This window comes from Leuciscus leuciscus, assembly GCF_965113295.1.
Source record: "Leuciscus leuciscus genome assembly, chromosome: 15".
Classification (NCBI taxonomy): domain Eukaryota; kingdom Metazoa; phylum Chordata; class Actinopteri; order Cypriniformes; family Leuciscidae; genus Leuciscus; species Leuciscus leuciscus.
This window is the reverse complement of record NC_138739.1, coordinates 10,995,460-11,013,355: the sequence shown is the minus strand read 5'-3', so window position 1 is coordinate 11,013,355 and position 17,896 is coordinate 10,995,460. Positions and strand designations below refer to the sequence as shown.

Here is a 17,896-nt window from a genome sequence, read left to right as displayed (position 1 = left end):
CATGTATTTTGAAAAGTAATAATTGCCAAATTTAATAACATTACAATTTTACACAATAGTATAACACTATATTAATTTGGTTTTAATATAGGGCATTATCTAGAAAATGTATGATAATAACTGTGATTAAATGATAATAAGAGCTTGTTTACAATATTTAGACTGTACATTTATTTATTGTAATACTTGTTTAAAATTATAGGTTACACTTGCCTTCTTGATCCGTTTTTCTACATTTCTTGCAGATGCAGAAGATCCCAACGACTGCAACAATCATCAGAGATCCAGCTGTAGAGATCAACCCTATCAGAGACACTGGAGAGGGTGAAGAAGACTGTGTGTCCGGTGCTGTAATGATAAAGAAAGAAGTGAATGCATCAGTCTGATCTACAACAGAAGACAGAGATCATGTCAGTAAATACACACATATATCATCAGTGCTGTGGTACCTGCACATGTGTGACAGAGTGTGTTGATGTCCAGATGTGTGGTCTGGTTGCTGATGGGATTGTTCAGCACACAGCTGTAGGTGTTTTTATCCTGATATTCCACCTCCAGAGGTAGAGAGAGACTGATGCTGAGATCACACACACTGATGCTGGACAATACACTGATTCCTTTGTACCAGGAGAGAGTCGCATTACACACATTCAACACTGAACACAGCAGTGAACAATTTGATGATGATGAAGAACAATCTCTGGTAATGTTAGGAGTGTGCAGATGAGCTGGAAAACATGAGAGAATAAACAGAAATATGGATCAATTTAATCAATCTTATTTTTTAGTTCAGTGTGTTTAGAGAGTGTTTGTACATTCTGTCTACTCAAACTGTAAAATCATTCAACAATTCAATATGTAAAACTAAAACAAGAACATGTGAATGTTTGGACAAATGATCTCTGCTCACCATAGACAGAAACACTGAATGTTTTTGACGATCGTTTCGCTCCATTTATCTCTAGTTTATAATCTCCAGCATGTTCAGTTGTGGTGTTTGTGATGGTCAGAGATCCAGTTTGATCGTCCAGCTTCAGTCTGTCTCTGAATCTCCCATCAGGAACATTATCATATGTGGAGGAGATTCCATCAGCTCTACTGATTCGAGCTATCAGAGAGTTGTTAGCTCCATATTTCCACCATATGTCTTCATCTTCATCTTCATGTATTTCAGTAACATTAGAGTTTAGAGTGACAGAATCTCCCTCCATCACTGACACTGAATCACCAAACACACCTGATGAACAAACATATAATCAGATATCGCAGATTAAGGTTCATGTTGTTAATAAGGCATGAATTTTGTTGTAATTTGTACCCTTTAAATGTAAGTTGTAGAACAGCAGCAGACACACATAAGAACATTAAAGATGATTTATTTTAAATGAACCAACAGATATAAGTGAACCAATAACTTAATATTTATTTAACCAAAAAAATACCTGATATTTGAAAGCAACCGAGGATTACAAAGCCTCCAATAGTTTTAGTTTACATTCTTAAGAAATCTCCATTACTTTTCTGATTTTTAATGTGAAGTGTTAATAGTCATGGCAAATTATTACAATTCTACACATTTCCAAGACTTTTCACAATTCCCTGATTTCTACCCAAACAGAGATCACGAACCGAGACCTGAATCCAAAGTAGATCTCACAATAATGTCTCATGAAAACAGTGTAATTTGAACAGTTTCAGAAGCTTATTGCTCTTGAACTGAAAAAATGAAGCCGTAAAATGTTTTTATAACTTACCATTCAGACGCCAACCGCACAAACAGAACAAAACAAACACGTCAAACATTGTCTTTGTCCGTGTCTGAACTACGTACCAAAAACACTGGAACTGTTAATCTGATGTGTGAATCTGAATCGTCCCCTGACAGACTTCACCCCTCCTAGTTCACACACACACACACTCTGAACACATGATGTTACATGATATATAAAGTATGGTTATATAAGTGTTCTTCTGGCCCTTATTATGATTATAACTGTTTGATGACTTTAGAAAACACACATTCCTAATTCTTTATCATTTAACACTGATAGTTTTTGAAATGGCCTGTTTTTAACATGTAATCCCTCGAAAGAAGAAGAATATTGAGTGAATCTCCCTGAATTTAATCACAACAGAACTTATAATAGTTATAAGAACTCGATTGTCAATTGTTGTGTTTGGCAAAACAAAAAAGTAGAAAACCACACATTATCATTTTTATATGACACTATATATAGCTATAGCTATTCAGCAGTCAAACGGAAACCTGCTGTGGTTTGATTTCTTCAGAAATGTGATTTGAAGTTTTAGACAAACGTGTGCATGTAACTTGTAGGTGGAGAGCTTCTTCCTGTCCTATAGTAGTTATTAACCTCACAGTCTGACTTCCTCTCCAGATAGAACTGATGTACAATTAAATAAAATACTGAAGCCAAACTAATGTTTGAAAAAGAAGTGTCACAGGTCAGAAGTCAAACAGGATTCTTACCCATAATGCATTATTGATAACATACACAGACTGATAGCTGATCATCTTACAGTTCTTGGAACCTTCAACAATCTGTAAGATCTCATTCGTACTGCATGTTTATAATTTTGAGTGACAGATGTCATGTTTAATTTTATTTTTTCTATTGGGTTGACAGTGAAATGTGTTAGAAGAATTGTGTATCTTGATCAAATAAATGAAAATAACAAATTCAATTGTTGTGTAGCCAACATTCTATATATTTGTAATTAACAATCTCTCTATATGTATATGTATGAAGCGGGATCGGAACGGATCGGCAGATCTGTAGGCCAGCCTACTCACATCAGTACCAAAGTTTACTTTCAGTTATATAGGCGTCATTAATGCGGAAGAACCAGACATTTTTATTTCCGGACAAAAAGTGGTGAAAATGAAGCTTTTCTTTATTTTCCTGTCAGTACCTTTGTTTTTTCTTGACCAAGGTAAGACATTTATTTGTTACAATCTCTTTTACCGCCGATAAAACGAACAAAGAACGCGACGCAGTTTCATTTTGTGTCAGCTCTAATTGCTTTACATTCGATGGAAATGTATTTTATTAGGCTATTTTTATTTCTCTGGTGTGTGTGTGTGTGTGTGTGTGTGTGTGTGCTTGTGTATAGTAAAACATTTATTAGTCACAATCACTCTTTCGAACGACGAATTTTGACCTAGTTTCATTTTGTGTCAGCTGACTGAGCTCTAATCACTTTATATTCGAAAGAGATTAATTCATTATTAATTATTGTTGTTTTACTTCGAGGATAAATTTAGGTGAAATGTGTTTGTGATGTGGTCACATATATATTTTATGAGGTTGCTGGCACATAAAAAGAGCAATTTCAGGTCGTGAATGACGAAAAACATTGAAAAGGGGTGGGACCTATGCTTAGGTTAAATGACAAAAACATCTCATCCATCTTGCTGATATTTTTGTTGATATTGATATTATATTATAGCTTCTGTCAAATGCATACACTACACATTAACCTATTTGGGTCTTAATGTTGTTAAAATTAGCAATAAACACATTTTCTGATGTATTCATATGTAGGGCACAAAAGGGGTAAAAGCACCTTAAAGAAAATGTTTGCAGAAAAAAAAAATGTTTTATTGAACATTGATGGAGCAACACATTTTGTGGGAAAATATATCATAAAAGTGGTTTGGTTTTGTTTTAAAAATCTTATAAATGTGTGGGGTAGTGAGGGTAGGAGAAAATCCCATTCAGATACATGTCTATTGTAATATTTTCCACAACCATTCTCCTTTATAATTTTGACTTTTGTCGAAACTATTTTCTTGTGATACGTGGATTCTCAGAGTGCTGAAGAGTCTAATATTAATGAACTGAAAGTTATTTCAGTTTGAAAGACAAAGTTTATTGGTTTGAAAAGGTTGTCTAGTTTAAATATAAAATGATTTGAAATTTGAAGGTCAGGATATACAGATACAGTAGGCGGTTGCTAGGGTGTTGCTAAATGGTTGCTAGGGTGTTCTGGGTGACCTTCCATAATGTCCACATACAGTAGTCTTCTGTTTATGATGATAGACTATACTCTTACAAGCTCGAAGACATTTATAATCGGTTGATGTGTTTAGATAGGTCTTGGTGCCCTGGATATAAATATGTTGTAATTCATTAAAATTATTTTAAACAGTATGGATGATTACTGCAACTGTTTCTCAAAGTCAAAGAGACAAATGTGTAAGTCAGGCCATAAATCCACAAGGCCATTTTCTTTTATGTTGCCACCTCTTGTCATAAATAATTTTGAAGATCCACCCTTAGTCATTATAAACCTATAACATTTAAAAAGCATTAACTATTAGATCAAATTTGCATTGCTGGCCTCAATGTACAAAGTGAAATGCAGATATTTAGGAAGGAGCTGCGGTGAGTTTGTGTGCAATCTGGTGAATTTCTCGGATATATGAATGCCCAAATGTATAGGGAAGGGAGGTAAAATATGGATCAGGATGTCGGTTTTATGATGTTCATTAAGTTGTTTAAAATGATCAATGAGACTCCTGTATGTTTGTCTGATGAGTGAATATGTAAATCTGTTATGCATTGTTTGCATGTGTCATGCATTACATTTTTAATCCAGGCTCTTTTTTTAATTTTTATGATATGTTTTCTGTTTTATATAAATTCACAGCACTTTTTTTGCTATATATTTTTTCCACATTATCACAAATTAATTTCTTCTTCAGGTGTGTCTGGTGTTGGTTCAGATGAAGTGTCGGTGTTTGTGATGGAGGGAGATTCAGTCACTCTAAACACTGGTGTTGTAAAAACCCAACAAGACAGAATTAGATGGTATTATAATGACACTCGCATCGCTCAAATCAATGGAGATCTCAGTAAAACTTGTACAGATGTTCAGTGTAATGAAGGCACTGAGAGATTCAGAGGCAGACTGAAGCTGGATCATCAGACTGGATCTCTGACCATCACAAACATTCAAAACACCGACTCTGGAGTTTATCAACTAAAGATCTTCAGCATCAGCAGCATCAGTGAAAAGATCTTCAGTGTTTCTGTTACTGGTAAGTCATGTAACAAATGTTTAAATGCAGATTATATGTTTAAATCACATTTTTTGAAACAGTGACAATTAGAACTGCTTTTTTTTGTTTGTTTTTTTAAGTTTCTTAGATTATAGCACCACTTACCTTTGGAAATAGATACATTTTGTCAATAAATTAGTCATTGTAGGCCAAAAAAATAAAATTGACTGAAGAGTCCCTAGTGTCACCTTTATTTATATAGTGCTTTTTACAATACCGATTGTTTCAAAGCAACTTTACAGTGATAACAGGAAATGAATGCAACAAAGTTTGTTTCGGCTGTGCAGCAGATCTAGAAGAAAATAGTGTCATAGACCAGCTTAAGTTCATTTCATTTTTGTTGTAAGAAAGTTATTAATTAGCTGCTCTGGAGAGAACAGTGATGTCATCGTCCAGCTCAATTCAGTTCTCATATAATGGTGTCAATGCAAGCAGATCAATGATATTGTTGAATATTAAATATCCCCAACTAAGCAAGCCAAAAGCCAAAGGGCGACAACCACTCACGGTTTAAGTAGGGGTGGGGCCAGGGAGAAAAGGGTGAAGCCAGTCTGCTCTGACTGAGGACCAAAGTGAAGCTGGAGGGAAGGCGGAGCCTGATGGGTGGAGGGGCGAGTCGCAGATGAAGGCCTGGAAGTCCATGGCGAGTGACAAGCAATGGCTGACCAAAGTGGAGCCGGAGGGATGAGGAAGGAGCTTTAGGGACGGCCATCTCAGGTGGAGCCGAGGTAGTGAGTAGCCAAGGTGGAGCCGGAGGGATGAGGAAGGAGCTTTAGGGATGGCCGTCTCAGGTGGAGCCGAGGTAGTGAGTAGCCAAGGTGGAGCCGAGGGAGTGAGGAAGGAGCTTTTAGGGACGGCCATCTCAGGTGGAGCCGAGGTAGTGAGTAGCCAAGGTGGAGCCGGAGGGATGAGGAAGGAGCTTTAGGGACGGCCGTCTCAGGTGGAGCCGACTGGTCGGCAGGCTGAGGTGGAGTTACCGGCTTGGAGCTGAAGAGTTGACACTCCAGGGCTGACCTGGTGAACAGGTGGATCCAGGATACAAGGAGCAGACAGTTTAGGAAGAGCCATAGGCCTGGCAGGAGCCAGCGAAGACAGGGCTGAAGAACTGGGTAGCATGGGCAGAGGGTTACAAAACGGCCTCTTTTGCCAATTCAAGATGGACAGAAAGATTAAAAGTGGCCTCCTTGGCTGACATGGGACAGACAGACACTTCGGGATCAGCCTTCTTGGCTGACACGGGACAGACATACATTTCAGGAATGGCCTTCTTGGCCGACACTGAACAGGCAGAGACCATCGGAACGGAATGGAACATCACAGACAACATTAACTCAGCTCAGGCTCAATGTCTGCGGTAGGCTTAGGCTTTAATTATGCCGGGGGCTTGGCTGAAGTAGTGATGCTTACAGCGTGGACCGTGGTTTTGTGAACCTCCTCCATCTTACTGATGGTAAAGGGAGATCCGCAGCAAAAAAAGGACCCAGTCCACAAACTCCATGAATATGCGTTGAGGGCCATCTCCAGGCATGTGTGCTTTGGTTTTTGCAGATTCAAACCTGCCAGGAAAAACAGGCAGAAGCCGGAGTCATCATAGTGGACGAGATGTTGAAGCTCCAAAAAACGTGTGTGCGCAATATGTATACATATACATACACATATATATTCGCTGTGAAGCGCTGTCAAGAGCATGCCAAACCAACAGGTGTTGATATAACCCTAACTGTAAAGCCTCGTTGGCCAATCAGAAGCCTGAAAAAAAGGTTATAACTGGTTCTGGTAGGCTAACAACATGTTGTCATAAGCAGTGAGCTGTGTAGTATTGTAAACTGATGCCTCTGTTCCACAATATAATGGGAGAACTGTGCATGTAACTGTATATGTATGTTATAAGCCCTGTTTGCACAGCTATTAGGAGGAATATTTTGGCTATGTCAGATGTCTGCCAATGCACAGACTCGCCTCACTTAAACAAAGGAGATAGTGGCGCACAGTCTGGCATCAAACAAAGGAGATAACAGTGTGCACTCCGACGTCACAAGCCAAAATCTCCGGGTTCTACTGGTTTCTCCGGTTTCACCGTCTACATGACAACACAACTGTAGTTTCTAAGAATCTTCACCCTGGCAGGAGTTTTCGAAAAAAGAAAAATTATTTCAGTGACCGGATACTGCATTTGCTTGTGGACGAACGACCAAACTGCATAGAAAAAGCTGTGGTTTTGAAAATACCCGTGGACAGGGCCTAAGACTGATAAACCATGAGCAGAAAAACCAGTATGTCTGAGAACAGACAATGGACTGAGAGAAACACAAGGCTGAAATATCCAAACAAACTAATTAACAAAACGATCACCAGGTGTCCAACATATTCAATCAAAAGAAAAACCATGGAAACAAACACAACCACATGAAACTGAACCAAAACCCATTCACCCCAAAACAAACACAAGAACAGATGACCCATGACACCTAGGTGATATATGCCAAATTTTGTGTAAATTGGACAAATTGCCTGGGACAGGTTCGAAAAAATAACTCATCGAATTTGGTAGAATATTGTTTTGTTGAAATTCCTCTGGTCATGTGTTGGATCTGAAGCATTGCATAAATGCAGTTTTTATAGCCTGTACCATTCTAGAGTTGCTTTACAGACTGAAGGTCAAAAAAGAATGTGCAGTTTGCACAAATATATTTTTTTCTCATTGTGGTGTTTCTTTCCCCCAAAAGATCCTTCAATAAGCTGTTGGTTTGTGTTTCAGGTGTTTCTGCTGCTGAACAAGATCAAATGAAGATAAAATCTGTGAAGCAGGGAGAACCTGTCACTTTAGATCCTGGTGTAAGAAACAACCCAAATGATGTGATGACGTGGTATTTTGATGACACTTCCATCGCTAAAATCACTGGAGATCCCAATAAGACTTGCACAGATTTTCATTGTCCTGAGAGATTCAGAGACAGACTGAAGCTGGATCATCAGACTGGATCTCTGACCATCACAGACACCAGAACAACAGACTCTGGACTCTATAAACTACAGATAAGCAGAAGCAGCCTCCGTCGCCGTCGTCGCAGCGTCAGCAGTGTAAAGAGCTTTGACGTTATTGTCATTGGTAAGTGTAATTTAGTCACTCAGGCAATTGTCCATCTGGCAGTAAAAACACCCTCAAGTGATGCAAGGTTATGCAAGTGAAACGCTTTCAAAACAATCTTCATGAAATCACCACATATTGTCATTAGTATTTGATGAATGTTCTCATAATGCTGGCAGAAAACATTATGTGGGCATCATTCCTCGAACGTCCTTTAAATATTAAGGATCACTAACTTTCTGGCTTAAACAATGGCTTAAATTTGAATGTTACACAGCAGAATCCTCTGTGATTCATCAACACCACTCAGTGTTCATATGTGTCCACACTACAAAGAGTTAAAATAACACTGAAGCAGGAACAAACATTTGACAGTACCAGGAAACAGTATTTCCTGTAGTTGGGCTGATGGTGACTTCAAATGAAATATTTTCAAAAAATCATCAACATCTAAACCTCTAATTCTCAACAAGAGCCACTGTAGAAATAAAGCAAATCTGCTTAGTAATAAGTAAAAAATTCTGCTTGTTAACAGCAAGTGTTTGAATGTTTAAAAGAGGGTTTCAGCAACATCATACTAACCTTTAAATGATGTTCTATTAATGTTAAAGTTAAACTGAATGAGATTCACATACTCTCTCAGACATTCTGATATCTCATTTGTTATAGATCAATCTGACAGATTCATTCACACTAATGTCTGTCTCTCTTTTGTTCCAGGTTCAGGTCTGTCTTCATCTGTTGTAGCAGGAATATCTGTTGGTGTTCTGCTGGTGTCTGCACTAGCTGTAGCTGTAGCTGGTGTGATTTACTATCGCCACAGCAGGAGCTCCAGAAATGGCAAGTATCACTTACAGATACTGTAGTGAGAGGAAAACATCATCTTTATTGTGCAAAATTAGTATTTAATTATGTGTGTGATTCATTTTCAGGTCTTTCAGATAGTGACGATCCAACAGTATTTCCACTGAAGCAGGATTATAGTTGATCCATTTTTAAATGACCTGCTACTGGATGTTTACAATGGCTATAAAAGTGTACACACCCCTGTTACAATTGCAGACTATTGAGTAACAAAATAAAGTAAAATCATGTCAGAACTTTTTCCTCCTTTAATGTGGTATTAAACCAACAAAATTCATATAACAAACAAATAGAAATAAAAGACACAGTAACCTGGTTGCAGAAGTGTTCACACCCTTTCATTTAACTTGGTTGAAACACCTTTTGCTTTTAATTCAGCAGCCAGTCTTTTTGAAAATGGCCATCAACTTAGCACATCTTGATTTGAAAATGTTTACCACTCTTCCTTGCAAAAGAGCTTTAGATTGATCATAATCCGGGGGATCTCCTGTCTGTCTATAGCCTTGTTCAAAACATTCTTTACGTTTTTTTTTTTTATTGGATTTAGGTCTTGCTTCAGAATGGGCCTTTCCAAATCATTCTTCTTCCTAATCTGAAACCATTCTTTTGATGACTTATTCATCCTCGGGTTTTTAATGGAGGCCTACAGGTTTTGTGCCAAATGTTCTGATATTAGGAACTATCCGTGTAGTTGGTAATTATGTTTAATCAGACCATAAAACATTTAGTCAAAATTTAGGTGGGCTTAGATTTTTGGTTTGGTTTGAATGTTGTTTTCACATGCAGCAAATGACCAGTACTTTCCAAACATTCATGCAGCTCTTTTAATGTTACTGTAAGTCTCTTGGCAGCCTCCTTGATACATTTTGTCATTGTTACCCTACCTAGACAGCAACATAATGTCTTCCCAGATCCAGGCCACATGTACTGTCTGGTACCGCATGTGGATTCAACGCGTACCAGATCTGGGCCGGATCTGGGCCGACGTTGCTGTTTGGGTATTGTCTCCACCGGTTGATGACTTCTTTCATGGTATTCCATGGCAGATCTAATGGTTTGTAAATACTTTTGCACCCTTCTCCTGAATGTTTCCTCTTCACAACGAGATCCCAACAAATCATTTTTAAGCTTGTTGCAGGCCATGGCTAAGAAAATCCTACAGAAACGGCTTATTTTAAATCATGTATAATTAGCATCACTTAAGGCGAGACACGGCAGGCAAAAATATCGTGTTTTTTTTACTGGTCAATTTTGAGATTTTTGGATTTTTGTCTTCAATAACATGTCTTCTTTCAGACTGTGGTGAAAAAAAGTCCGAAATACACATTTAGGTCTTTATTTTATTACACTTTGTCTGTTTGCGTCAGTAGATTTCACATAAATTCAACAAAAGTTGTCGTTGTAAATCATCCCGCCGATCCGCGATCTCTGTCTGCTCTCTGTCATCACAGGCACTGCTAGAAAGCTCTCTCTTCACTGTACAATGCTGTCGGATCCAACTATGGTCATTTCCTTTTTATCAGCAACCAATCGTGAAAGTAAAAGGACTGAATGCGCAATCTCATTGGCTGATGATAAATCTTTAAAACCCGTTTTCTCAAAATGACTGTTCTCTCATACCCTGGTAAACCAGAGTTCTCGTGAGAGCACAAGTTGAATTTGCTCAGCGAGTTACTCTGGTGTCGAGTAACAATGCTCATTAAATATGCCCCTCGATCTGAGCTACACCAATCACATCGGGTTATCTGATATAGGCGGGCCAGAGACGAGATGACAGCGCTGTGACGTTGAAGTCATTAATAAACATTGCAAGATGCCTATGGATGAATACCAGTTGTCTGAAACGGCTTTGGCTGCTACAATAAACGAGTTAGACTTGGCTTTTTATCTAAAACAGGAACAGAAGACGGCGCTCGAATCGTTCCTTTGCAAGAAGGACGTTTTTGCTGTTTTGCCGACCAGATACGTAAGAGTATAATCTACCAGTTAGCTCCGCTGGTAGCTAAGCGTATGGGGTTTACTGTTGTGATTGGTCGTAGTGTTATCCTATTGCGTGCAGTGAGATTTTCAAATGCATGCTTGGTGCCGCCCCTCGAGCTGGCCGAGTTTCATTAGTCGACGCCAGACCATTAATCTTTTAGATTTTGGTCTGGATTTTTGGTCTGGATTTTCAGTCTAGTTCTCTCATACTCCAAGTCAGAAATATCCACTTCAGTAGCACCTATATACCAAACTTTCCAGTCTTGTACCTAGTTATATTATGAAGACATTTACAGAGGGATTTGTAAATATATTATTCTTTATATAACATTTTATTCCAAAAAACATGGCGAAAATCATTTTTTTAAGGCTATTGACAGTATATTCTGATTTACAGGATAACAAAAGTAGATATCCATAAATCCCTCTGTAATTTTTTTCCCATCTAATATGTGAACACAATGAAAAAAAATGTTTTAACCTGGCTTTATCCAATACTCAGATTTTGTTTTTTTTAAATATATACAAATTAGCGCATATTTAATTAGATATTGCCTAATTTGCATATTTAAACATTCAATTACAGAAAACTTGTAATACATTTTTTTCTCATCTTAATGTAGGCAATCAACTGGGAAAGTTTCATGGTGATATCTGCTAGTTAAAAATGTTACCCTATTCACCTGTAGTGTGTCTCGCCTTAAATGATAACCGGAGGATTTGAATTACTTTTCAGTAAGAGTTTGGATGTGGTTGGTTAATTTCTCAACATCCCCCATTATTACATCCCTCAAATATAAATAATTATATTGCATACTTATGCAACCAGGTGATTTTAGGTGTGCATTTTTTTATTTTTATTTTTTATAATTTTAAGTTTTGATTATTTTATTAATTTTTAATATTGCATTAAAGGTGGAAAAAGATCTGGTATTATCTGCAATTTTAACAGTCACTGTAGACAATTTTAGCTGTTTGGCGTGGCAATATTTTCTGTCTTTCTTTTATTGTGCAATTTGCTGAAATGCTCATGTTGTGTTCTGGACATTTTGGCCCTGTAGATTTTATTTTTCCTGAAAATGCAAGTTGATGTTATTGCATTAGACTAAAACTGAATGTTTTTGTTTACACATGTATAATGAGTGCCCCAAAAAATCCTGATACTTTTTGGGGGATTTTTTCCTTACCTTTTTACACTTGTGGTGTTCAATGGTGTTCAACTTGTGGTGTTCAACCTCTGAAAAATTGATATGAGGTACCTCAGTTTTGCAGGGCAGTTATTTCAACTCTATAGCAGATATGTTAATTGGTATTAGACAAAAACAATAGTAAGTGCTTTTGTTAATGGTTGTGGGTTATCATATCTGTAGACTGTACTCGATATATAACTTTGTAAACTTATATTATAACTTATTATAAACCGGTATTGAAGCACTTTAAAAGACTGTTAAAGACAAAGCAGTTTTCTGGAAGATACAATCCCATTCATTTTCGCCATAGAGAAATGTATGCTGTGTAATTCATATTTGTATTTGTAATTCATCAGGCTTAAAACTACTTCTGTGAAATCTCTATTGTCAAAATAAATGGGAAAAATATTTACAAATACCACTGGAAAATTGTTCTTTGACAGTTGCACTTTTTCGGTTACTATAAAGAACAAATAAATCAATAATAATATTTAGAACTTATTTTTGTGTTATGATGTGTACATTATTTACACTGTCTATGTAAATGTGATTTAATTCACACAATTACTTTTAACTGTAATGAAAGTTTAAAGAAGACCATTTTGGTAAGATGTACAGATGTACTCACAATTAGTACAGAAATCTTTCAATAATAATTATAATTGATTGAGTTAAATAATAATACCAATTTTAAACATCTGGTAACATCAGGTCAAATGAATCATACATTCAATTTGAATTTGTAACTTCTTGTTATTGTGACACTCCTTCAATTATAAATATAGGCCTACGTATATTATGGGCGTATGATGTATGATTCATAGATGTATATCAGTTTAGCAGTTGCTATTTAATTTTCAGTTTTGAATCATGGAGTTTTATTACCATGACAAATGTTTCTGTTGTTGTTGCCAAAGCAAATGCAGTTTTGCTGCATACAGTTAAAATGGTGCTAAAGGAAAGTGCAAAGCAACATAAAATACATTTTAAAACATATCATAGACAAATATATATATAATGCATGGCATTTAAGACATTATTAAATGTATTAATATTGAAGAAATATTAAAGAATACTTTGGCCACCAGATGGCTGAAGCGTATATATTGAGGAAAGCATTTGTGAGAAAATCTTCATTTTGCATTACTAACATTTACCTTTAGACCACATTATATTTTGAATGCCAGGTTTCTTTCCTTATATAGTGTGGTTTACTTTTCCATATACTTTGAAAAAGCATTTATAATTTTTTAGTACATTTGCACCAACACATTAAACCTCTTGTTGATTTTATTGATAACTTAAAACTTTAACATACGTCACAATATTTGTATTATCCGTCCTCTCTTCTTCCAAACTTGAGGAGATCTGATGTCATAAACCAGAACAGACATGGTAGCCACGCCCACTAGAGCAGAGACAACCAATCGGATCATAGCTTCCATAGTATTACTACAGTGATTTTCAACAAGCTGACCGTAGTCTCTGCCAGGAACTCAAAATTGAGAAAAAACAACAAAACAAAACAAAAAAACAGGTAGTTTCAATATCAAAAAAAATCCCAGGCAGCAGTGTTAGCCAAGATCTGGCCCACATCTGGTACACGTGGATTCCACACGTACCCAGATATGGGCTGGATCTGGGCCGACACATTTTAGCTGTTTGGGATGATACCAATTTTTTGAAACAGAAAGATATGAGGGACTTATTTGGGAGCTTCACACACACTGATGCTGGACAGTAAACTGATTCCTTTGTAACATGACACAGGGGATTTTGCTGTGTAACTTATACTGGCAAGAAACTCCAGATGCAGGCTAATAGGTCCTTTAACTCACCGGTTCATAATCACATAGTCATCTATAGGGTGCAGCTGATTGGTTCCTGCCATATCATCAGCCAATGAGCTCACTGCTCAACCTTCAAACTTAGGTAGCATTTGCCTTAGCAGTGCAGCGCGCTTCAGAAACCCTCCTCCACCTTCCCCAGCTCCACCTGTATAGATCCGCTACGAGTAATTCATGTACGCCATATTGTACAGCAGAAGCATGTCTTACTTGCTCACAGCAGCGTGTCGTGTGTGTGTTGGCAGTCTCAAGTCCCGTACTTGCTCTGCAGCAGCACCAGTGTAGCAGATTCACCAAGACCAAACATACAACATTGTCATACCCATTTCCATGCCAATCACTCCGAGAGTTGTCATGAAAGAATTAACTTTAAGCCAGAAAGTTAGTGATTTTTAATATTTAAATGGCGTTCGAAGAATCTTGTTCAAAGAATGTTTTTGCCAACATTATGAGAACGTTCATCAAATACTAATGACAATATGTGGTGATTTCATGAACAGTGTTTTGAAAGTGTTTCATTCTAACACTTTGCATAACCTTTACATAAATTTAAGAGAAAAGTTAGGAAGAATAACTAATGGGACAGCTAGGCTACAAAACTTTCCCACTTTCAGAGGATGAACTTTTAAAACAGACACACAACCTTATTCATTTGAAGTTAGTTGTCATTCTAATGTTTAAAGGATGTTCAAGAATGCTGTTCTGAGAATGTTTTCTCCCAACATGAGGACATTTTAAAAACCTTCTACAAACAATGTATAAATAACGTTTTTATGCGACTCCTTTGAGAACATTATTAAGGCATTTGGACAATTACAAAGAAATCCGTTTTGCTCCTGTTTCATGAAAGAGGTCCTGTCTTTTAGTGTTCATAAACTGCACTCCAGTGTTTGGAAATCACAGTCATAAAGTATATGAAACAAAACAACACTTTCATGTTTATTACTGGGGCTTTGGCTCCTTAACTGTTAGATGTATTTATAGCTCACCCCATCTGTCAAATTCAGAGTTATTATTGTTCCAGATGTGAAGTCTAATTTTGGACTTTAGATGGAGCTCTAATTAACAATGAAAGCCTGTCTTTCTAATTAATTAACCCCTTAAAAAGTGTCAAGGTTTTTTTCTGGCTAACATGGCCCAATAACCTTAACTATTGTACACCGAGAATCATCTCTCCACATTGACAGGTTTTTTCCCTGTAAATGTTTTAATAGAGTGATCAGTCACAACGCATTATGACTCAGTATCATGTTACACCCCCGCAAAGACAAAACTTGTTTAATGTGGAGTTACTGCTTCTTGCCTTTGGACAGCAGCGCTGAAAATTGTCTGCCAAATTTATACATTTAGTTACTCCCGAGACTGATGAATACTAAAGAAATTATTACTCTGAACATCAGAATTATAATTTCAACATTGCAACAATAAATTATAAATTGTGTTTATTCTTAAAAAAGTTCCCAGACATTGACAAAAAAAAAACAAAAACAAAAAACACAGGAAATGACCTTTATTTTAAAAAAGTGTGATGTCAAGAATAGATCTGCTTAGAACTAACTTCGGTTTCTCGTATACTGGAGTTAGAAATAACCACTGAAACTAGCACTGCTTATCTGCCATGACTATATGTGAGGTCATGGAGGGGAGCATGTACATGAGTACACTGTCAGAAATAGGGGTACAGTAGGAGTCCATTTCTGTCCCCCAAGGTACAATCTACACTAACGTACCCCATAGGGCTTATTATTGGACCTCAAGGTACATATATGTACCTTTTTGAGGGTCAAAAAGCATTAAAAGGTACATATATGTACCGTTTCTTTTAAAGGTTACAGCCCCAGTGACAAGCCATTGTACCCCTAAAGGTACAATCATTTACTTTATTTTCTGAGAGTGTATTAATAAGTAATAAGTATTGATTGCACATGATATTTTCACATGTTCACCTTCACACTAACATATCACTGTCTTAGAGAATCTTTTATCTGTCAGACTTGATTGATGGGTTCAGCATTTTGTAGTGTAGCTGTTTTGTGTCGACTGTGAGCTTCATATGAGAAGGAATGGAAAAGCCCTTCAACCACAAGCTGTTCACACCTCCGACACACACTCACAAACAGACGTCAAGCACACAAGTCCAGCAGTACACACATTCTCATGAACAAGCTGTTTATCCACCCAACAAGTCAAACCACAATTTTTGTACAGCTCAGCAGTAAATATATCCAACCACAGGTTTCAATGTGACTCTCAAACTGAGCTGTTAGTGGACCAGATCCTCAAACTCCAGGAGTCATCTGACCGCAACTAAGTCACAAGTTCCTCATTGTTTTAGCCAAATCAACATTAAGTGTGTTCGACTCCTGCGGGATTCAACCGGCAAGATTTGCCATTTCATTTGGGGAGGAATTGAAAACAGAGAGTAGAAGTCAAACACCTTCTGCTTCCTGTAGAGACGTTTTGCGTAGGCTATTATCACAGATGGAGTTGATTAGATGCAAAAGCCTGTTTGTCAAATACACAGACATCTCAGATGTTTTCCAAGACACTTTTCATTTAGTACTTTGTGTATTGGTTTATACAGCGCTTGTATGTACAAAAATAAAGTTCAACATAAGACTATACTATTTAAATACCAATAAAGTGGAACTATATCTTTTATCGGTTTTATTTTGATAAACATTACTCAATATTACATTAAGATTAGGCTACATGAAAAGAGTTTTTACTGTTGTAAAAAAGTGGCTGTGTCCGAAATGACACATTTCCCAATTCTATACTAGGCAAAACAACAGTATGTGATAAAAGTAGTATGTCTGAATTCACAGTACTCATATAAGAGTAGGCACAAAGTCCCCGGATGACTTGCTTGTTCCGGTGAGAATGTGAAGAGTGCAAACTATCCCATGAGGCCACGGGAGAGGATTTATGAATGGCAGTGAAGCGATGCAACTGACGCTGGTAGATCACATGATAATGACAACATGGCAAATGTAGTGCGTACTGCATACATACTATAGGCTACATAATGTACTTTTTCCATTTTTTTGTTTATGTAAATGCACTGTAGACGGATGTGTTTGACCGTTGCACTCCTGTCTCTGCAGGGTCTCACGCACGAGACCGGGATCTAAAAAAGTGGCGCTCAAGATAAAATAAGTTAAACTTTTAAAAATAGCATCTTTAGAATTTGCGACTGTAAGAGTTAAACATGAAAAGGCTCTAAATAATTATTTAACCATTTTTTACAAAATTATTCATAGCCATCCATTTTACATAAATAGTGTTTGAAGAATAAAATATAATTTTAGTGGAAAAATACTGGTAATTCTCGCCTCGCACTATGGCGGTCCATTACGGTCTAGGTGCAGAAGTGAACATTTTCTATGCACCCGAAGCTCAAATGGATCTGACAATTTCCGTTTGTTGTTTGTCGGAGATAGTAGGCGGCTGTATTCGCTGCCGGTGTGAACGGGGCTTTAGGTGTGAACGGGGCTTTAGGTGCTACATGCAGTGATTGTCAACAATCCCAAAACTCATCTACAAGTTTTAAAGAACTTGTCAGCAGGAGTTGTAAAGGTTGTTGCAGGAGAAAAATTATCTTCTCATGGCGATTGGTGCATACTCCACTTGATCTTCCTCTATAAAACTCTGTAAAAAACAACAAAAAAAAAACAAAAAAACAATAAAATAAAATAAAAATTATAATAATAATATATAATTTTCTTTCTTTTTTCTGATGATAGATTTTGGGATTGTGGGATATATCTAGCATTGAATGATGATCTTACGGCTTTTATTTATATGATATGGTGCTATTGTGTTTTCTTTTGTATCATGATAC

At 37.0% G+C, this 17,896-nt stretch overlaps 2 protein-coding genes and 1 long non-coding RNA gene across 4 annotated transcripts in view; 1 reads left to right on the top strand and 2 right to left on the bottom strand.

The window, feature by feature from the left end:
• The first annotated feature begins 2,789 nt into the window (after window positions 1-2,789).
• The window catches only part of LOC309476149 (uncharacterized protein), a 40,311-nt gene continuing 25,204 nt past the window's right edge, over window positions 2,790-17,896 (top strand). Inside the window, exons 1-5 of one of the 2 annotated variants that reach the window (XM_082139370.1) lie at window positions 2,790-2,952; window positions 4,727-5,062; window positions 7,842-8,192; window positions 8,892-9,011; window positions 9,104-9,350. In XM_082139370.1, coding sequence (XP_081995496.1) covers window positions 2,901-2,952; window positions 4,727-5,062; window positions 7,842-8,192; window positions 8,892-9,011; window positions 9,104-9,159 — 915 coding nt within the window. In that variant the 5' untranslated portion in view covers window positions 2,790-2,900 and the 3' untranslated portion in view covers window positions 9,160-9,350. Of the gene's footprint in view, window positions 2,953-4,726; window positions 5,063-7,841; window positions 8,193-8,891; window positions 9,012-9,103; window positions 9,351-17,896 lie in introns of those variants that run through there. The other variant, XM_082139371.1, reaches the window with a different exon arrangement.
• LOC309476382 lies at window positions 9,381-12,037 on the bottom strand. Its single transcript, XR_014198085.1, has 3 exons — window positions 11,715-12,037; window positions 9,473-10,233; window positions 9,381-9,395 (listed from the first exon to the last, which is right to left on the bottom strand). It is a non-coding gene; the product is annotated as an uncharacterized lncRNA (long non-coding RNA).
• Window positions 16,707-17,896, bottom strand: part of LOC309475987 (obscurin-like) — a 236,966-nt gene continuing 235,776 nt past the window's right edge. Inside the window, exon 10 of the mRNA XM_082139044.1 lies at window positions 16,707-17,703. Within this exon, the coding sequence (XP_081995170.1) occupies window positions 17,650-17,703 (54 nt within the window). The 3' untranslated portion in view covers window positions 16,707-17,649. The remainder of the gene's footprint in view (window positions 17,704-17,896) is intronic.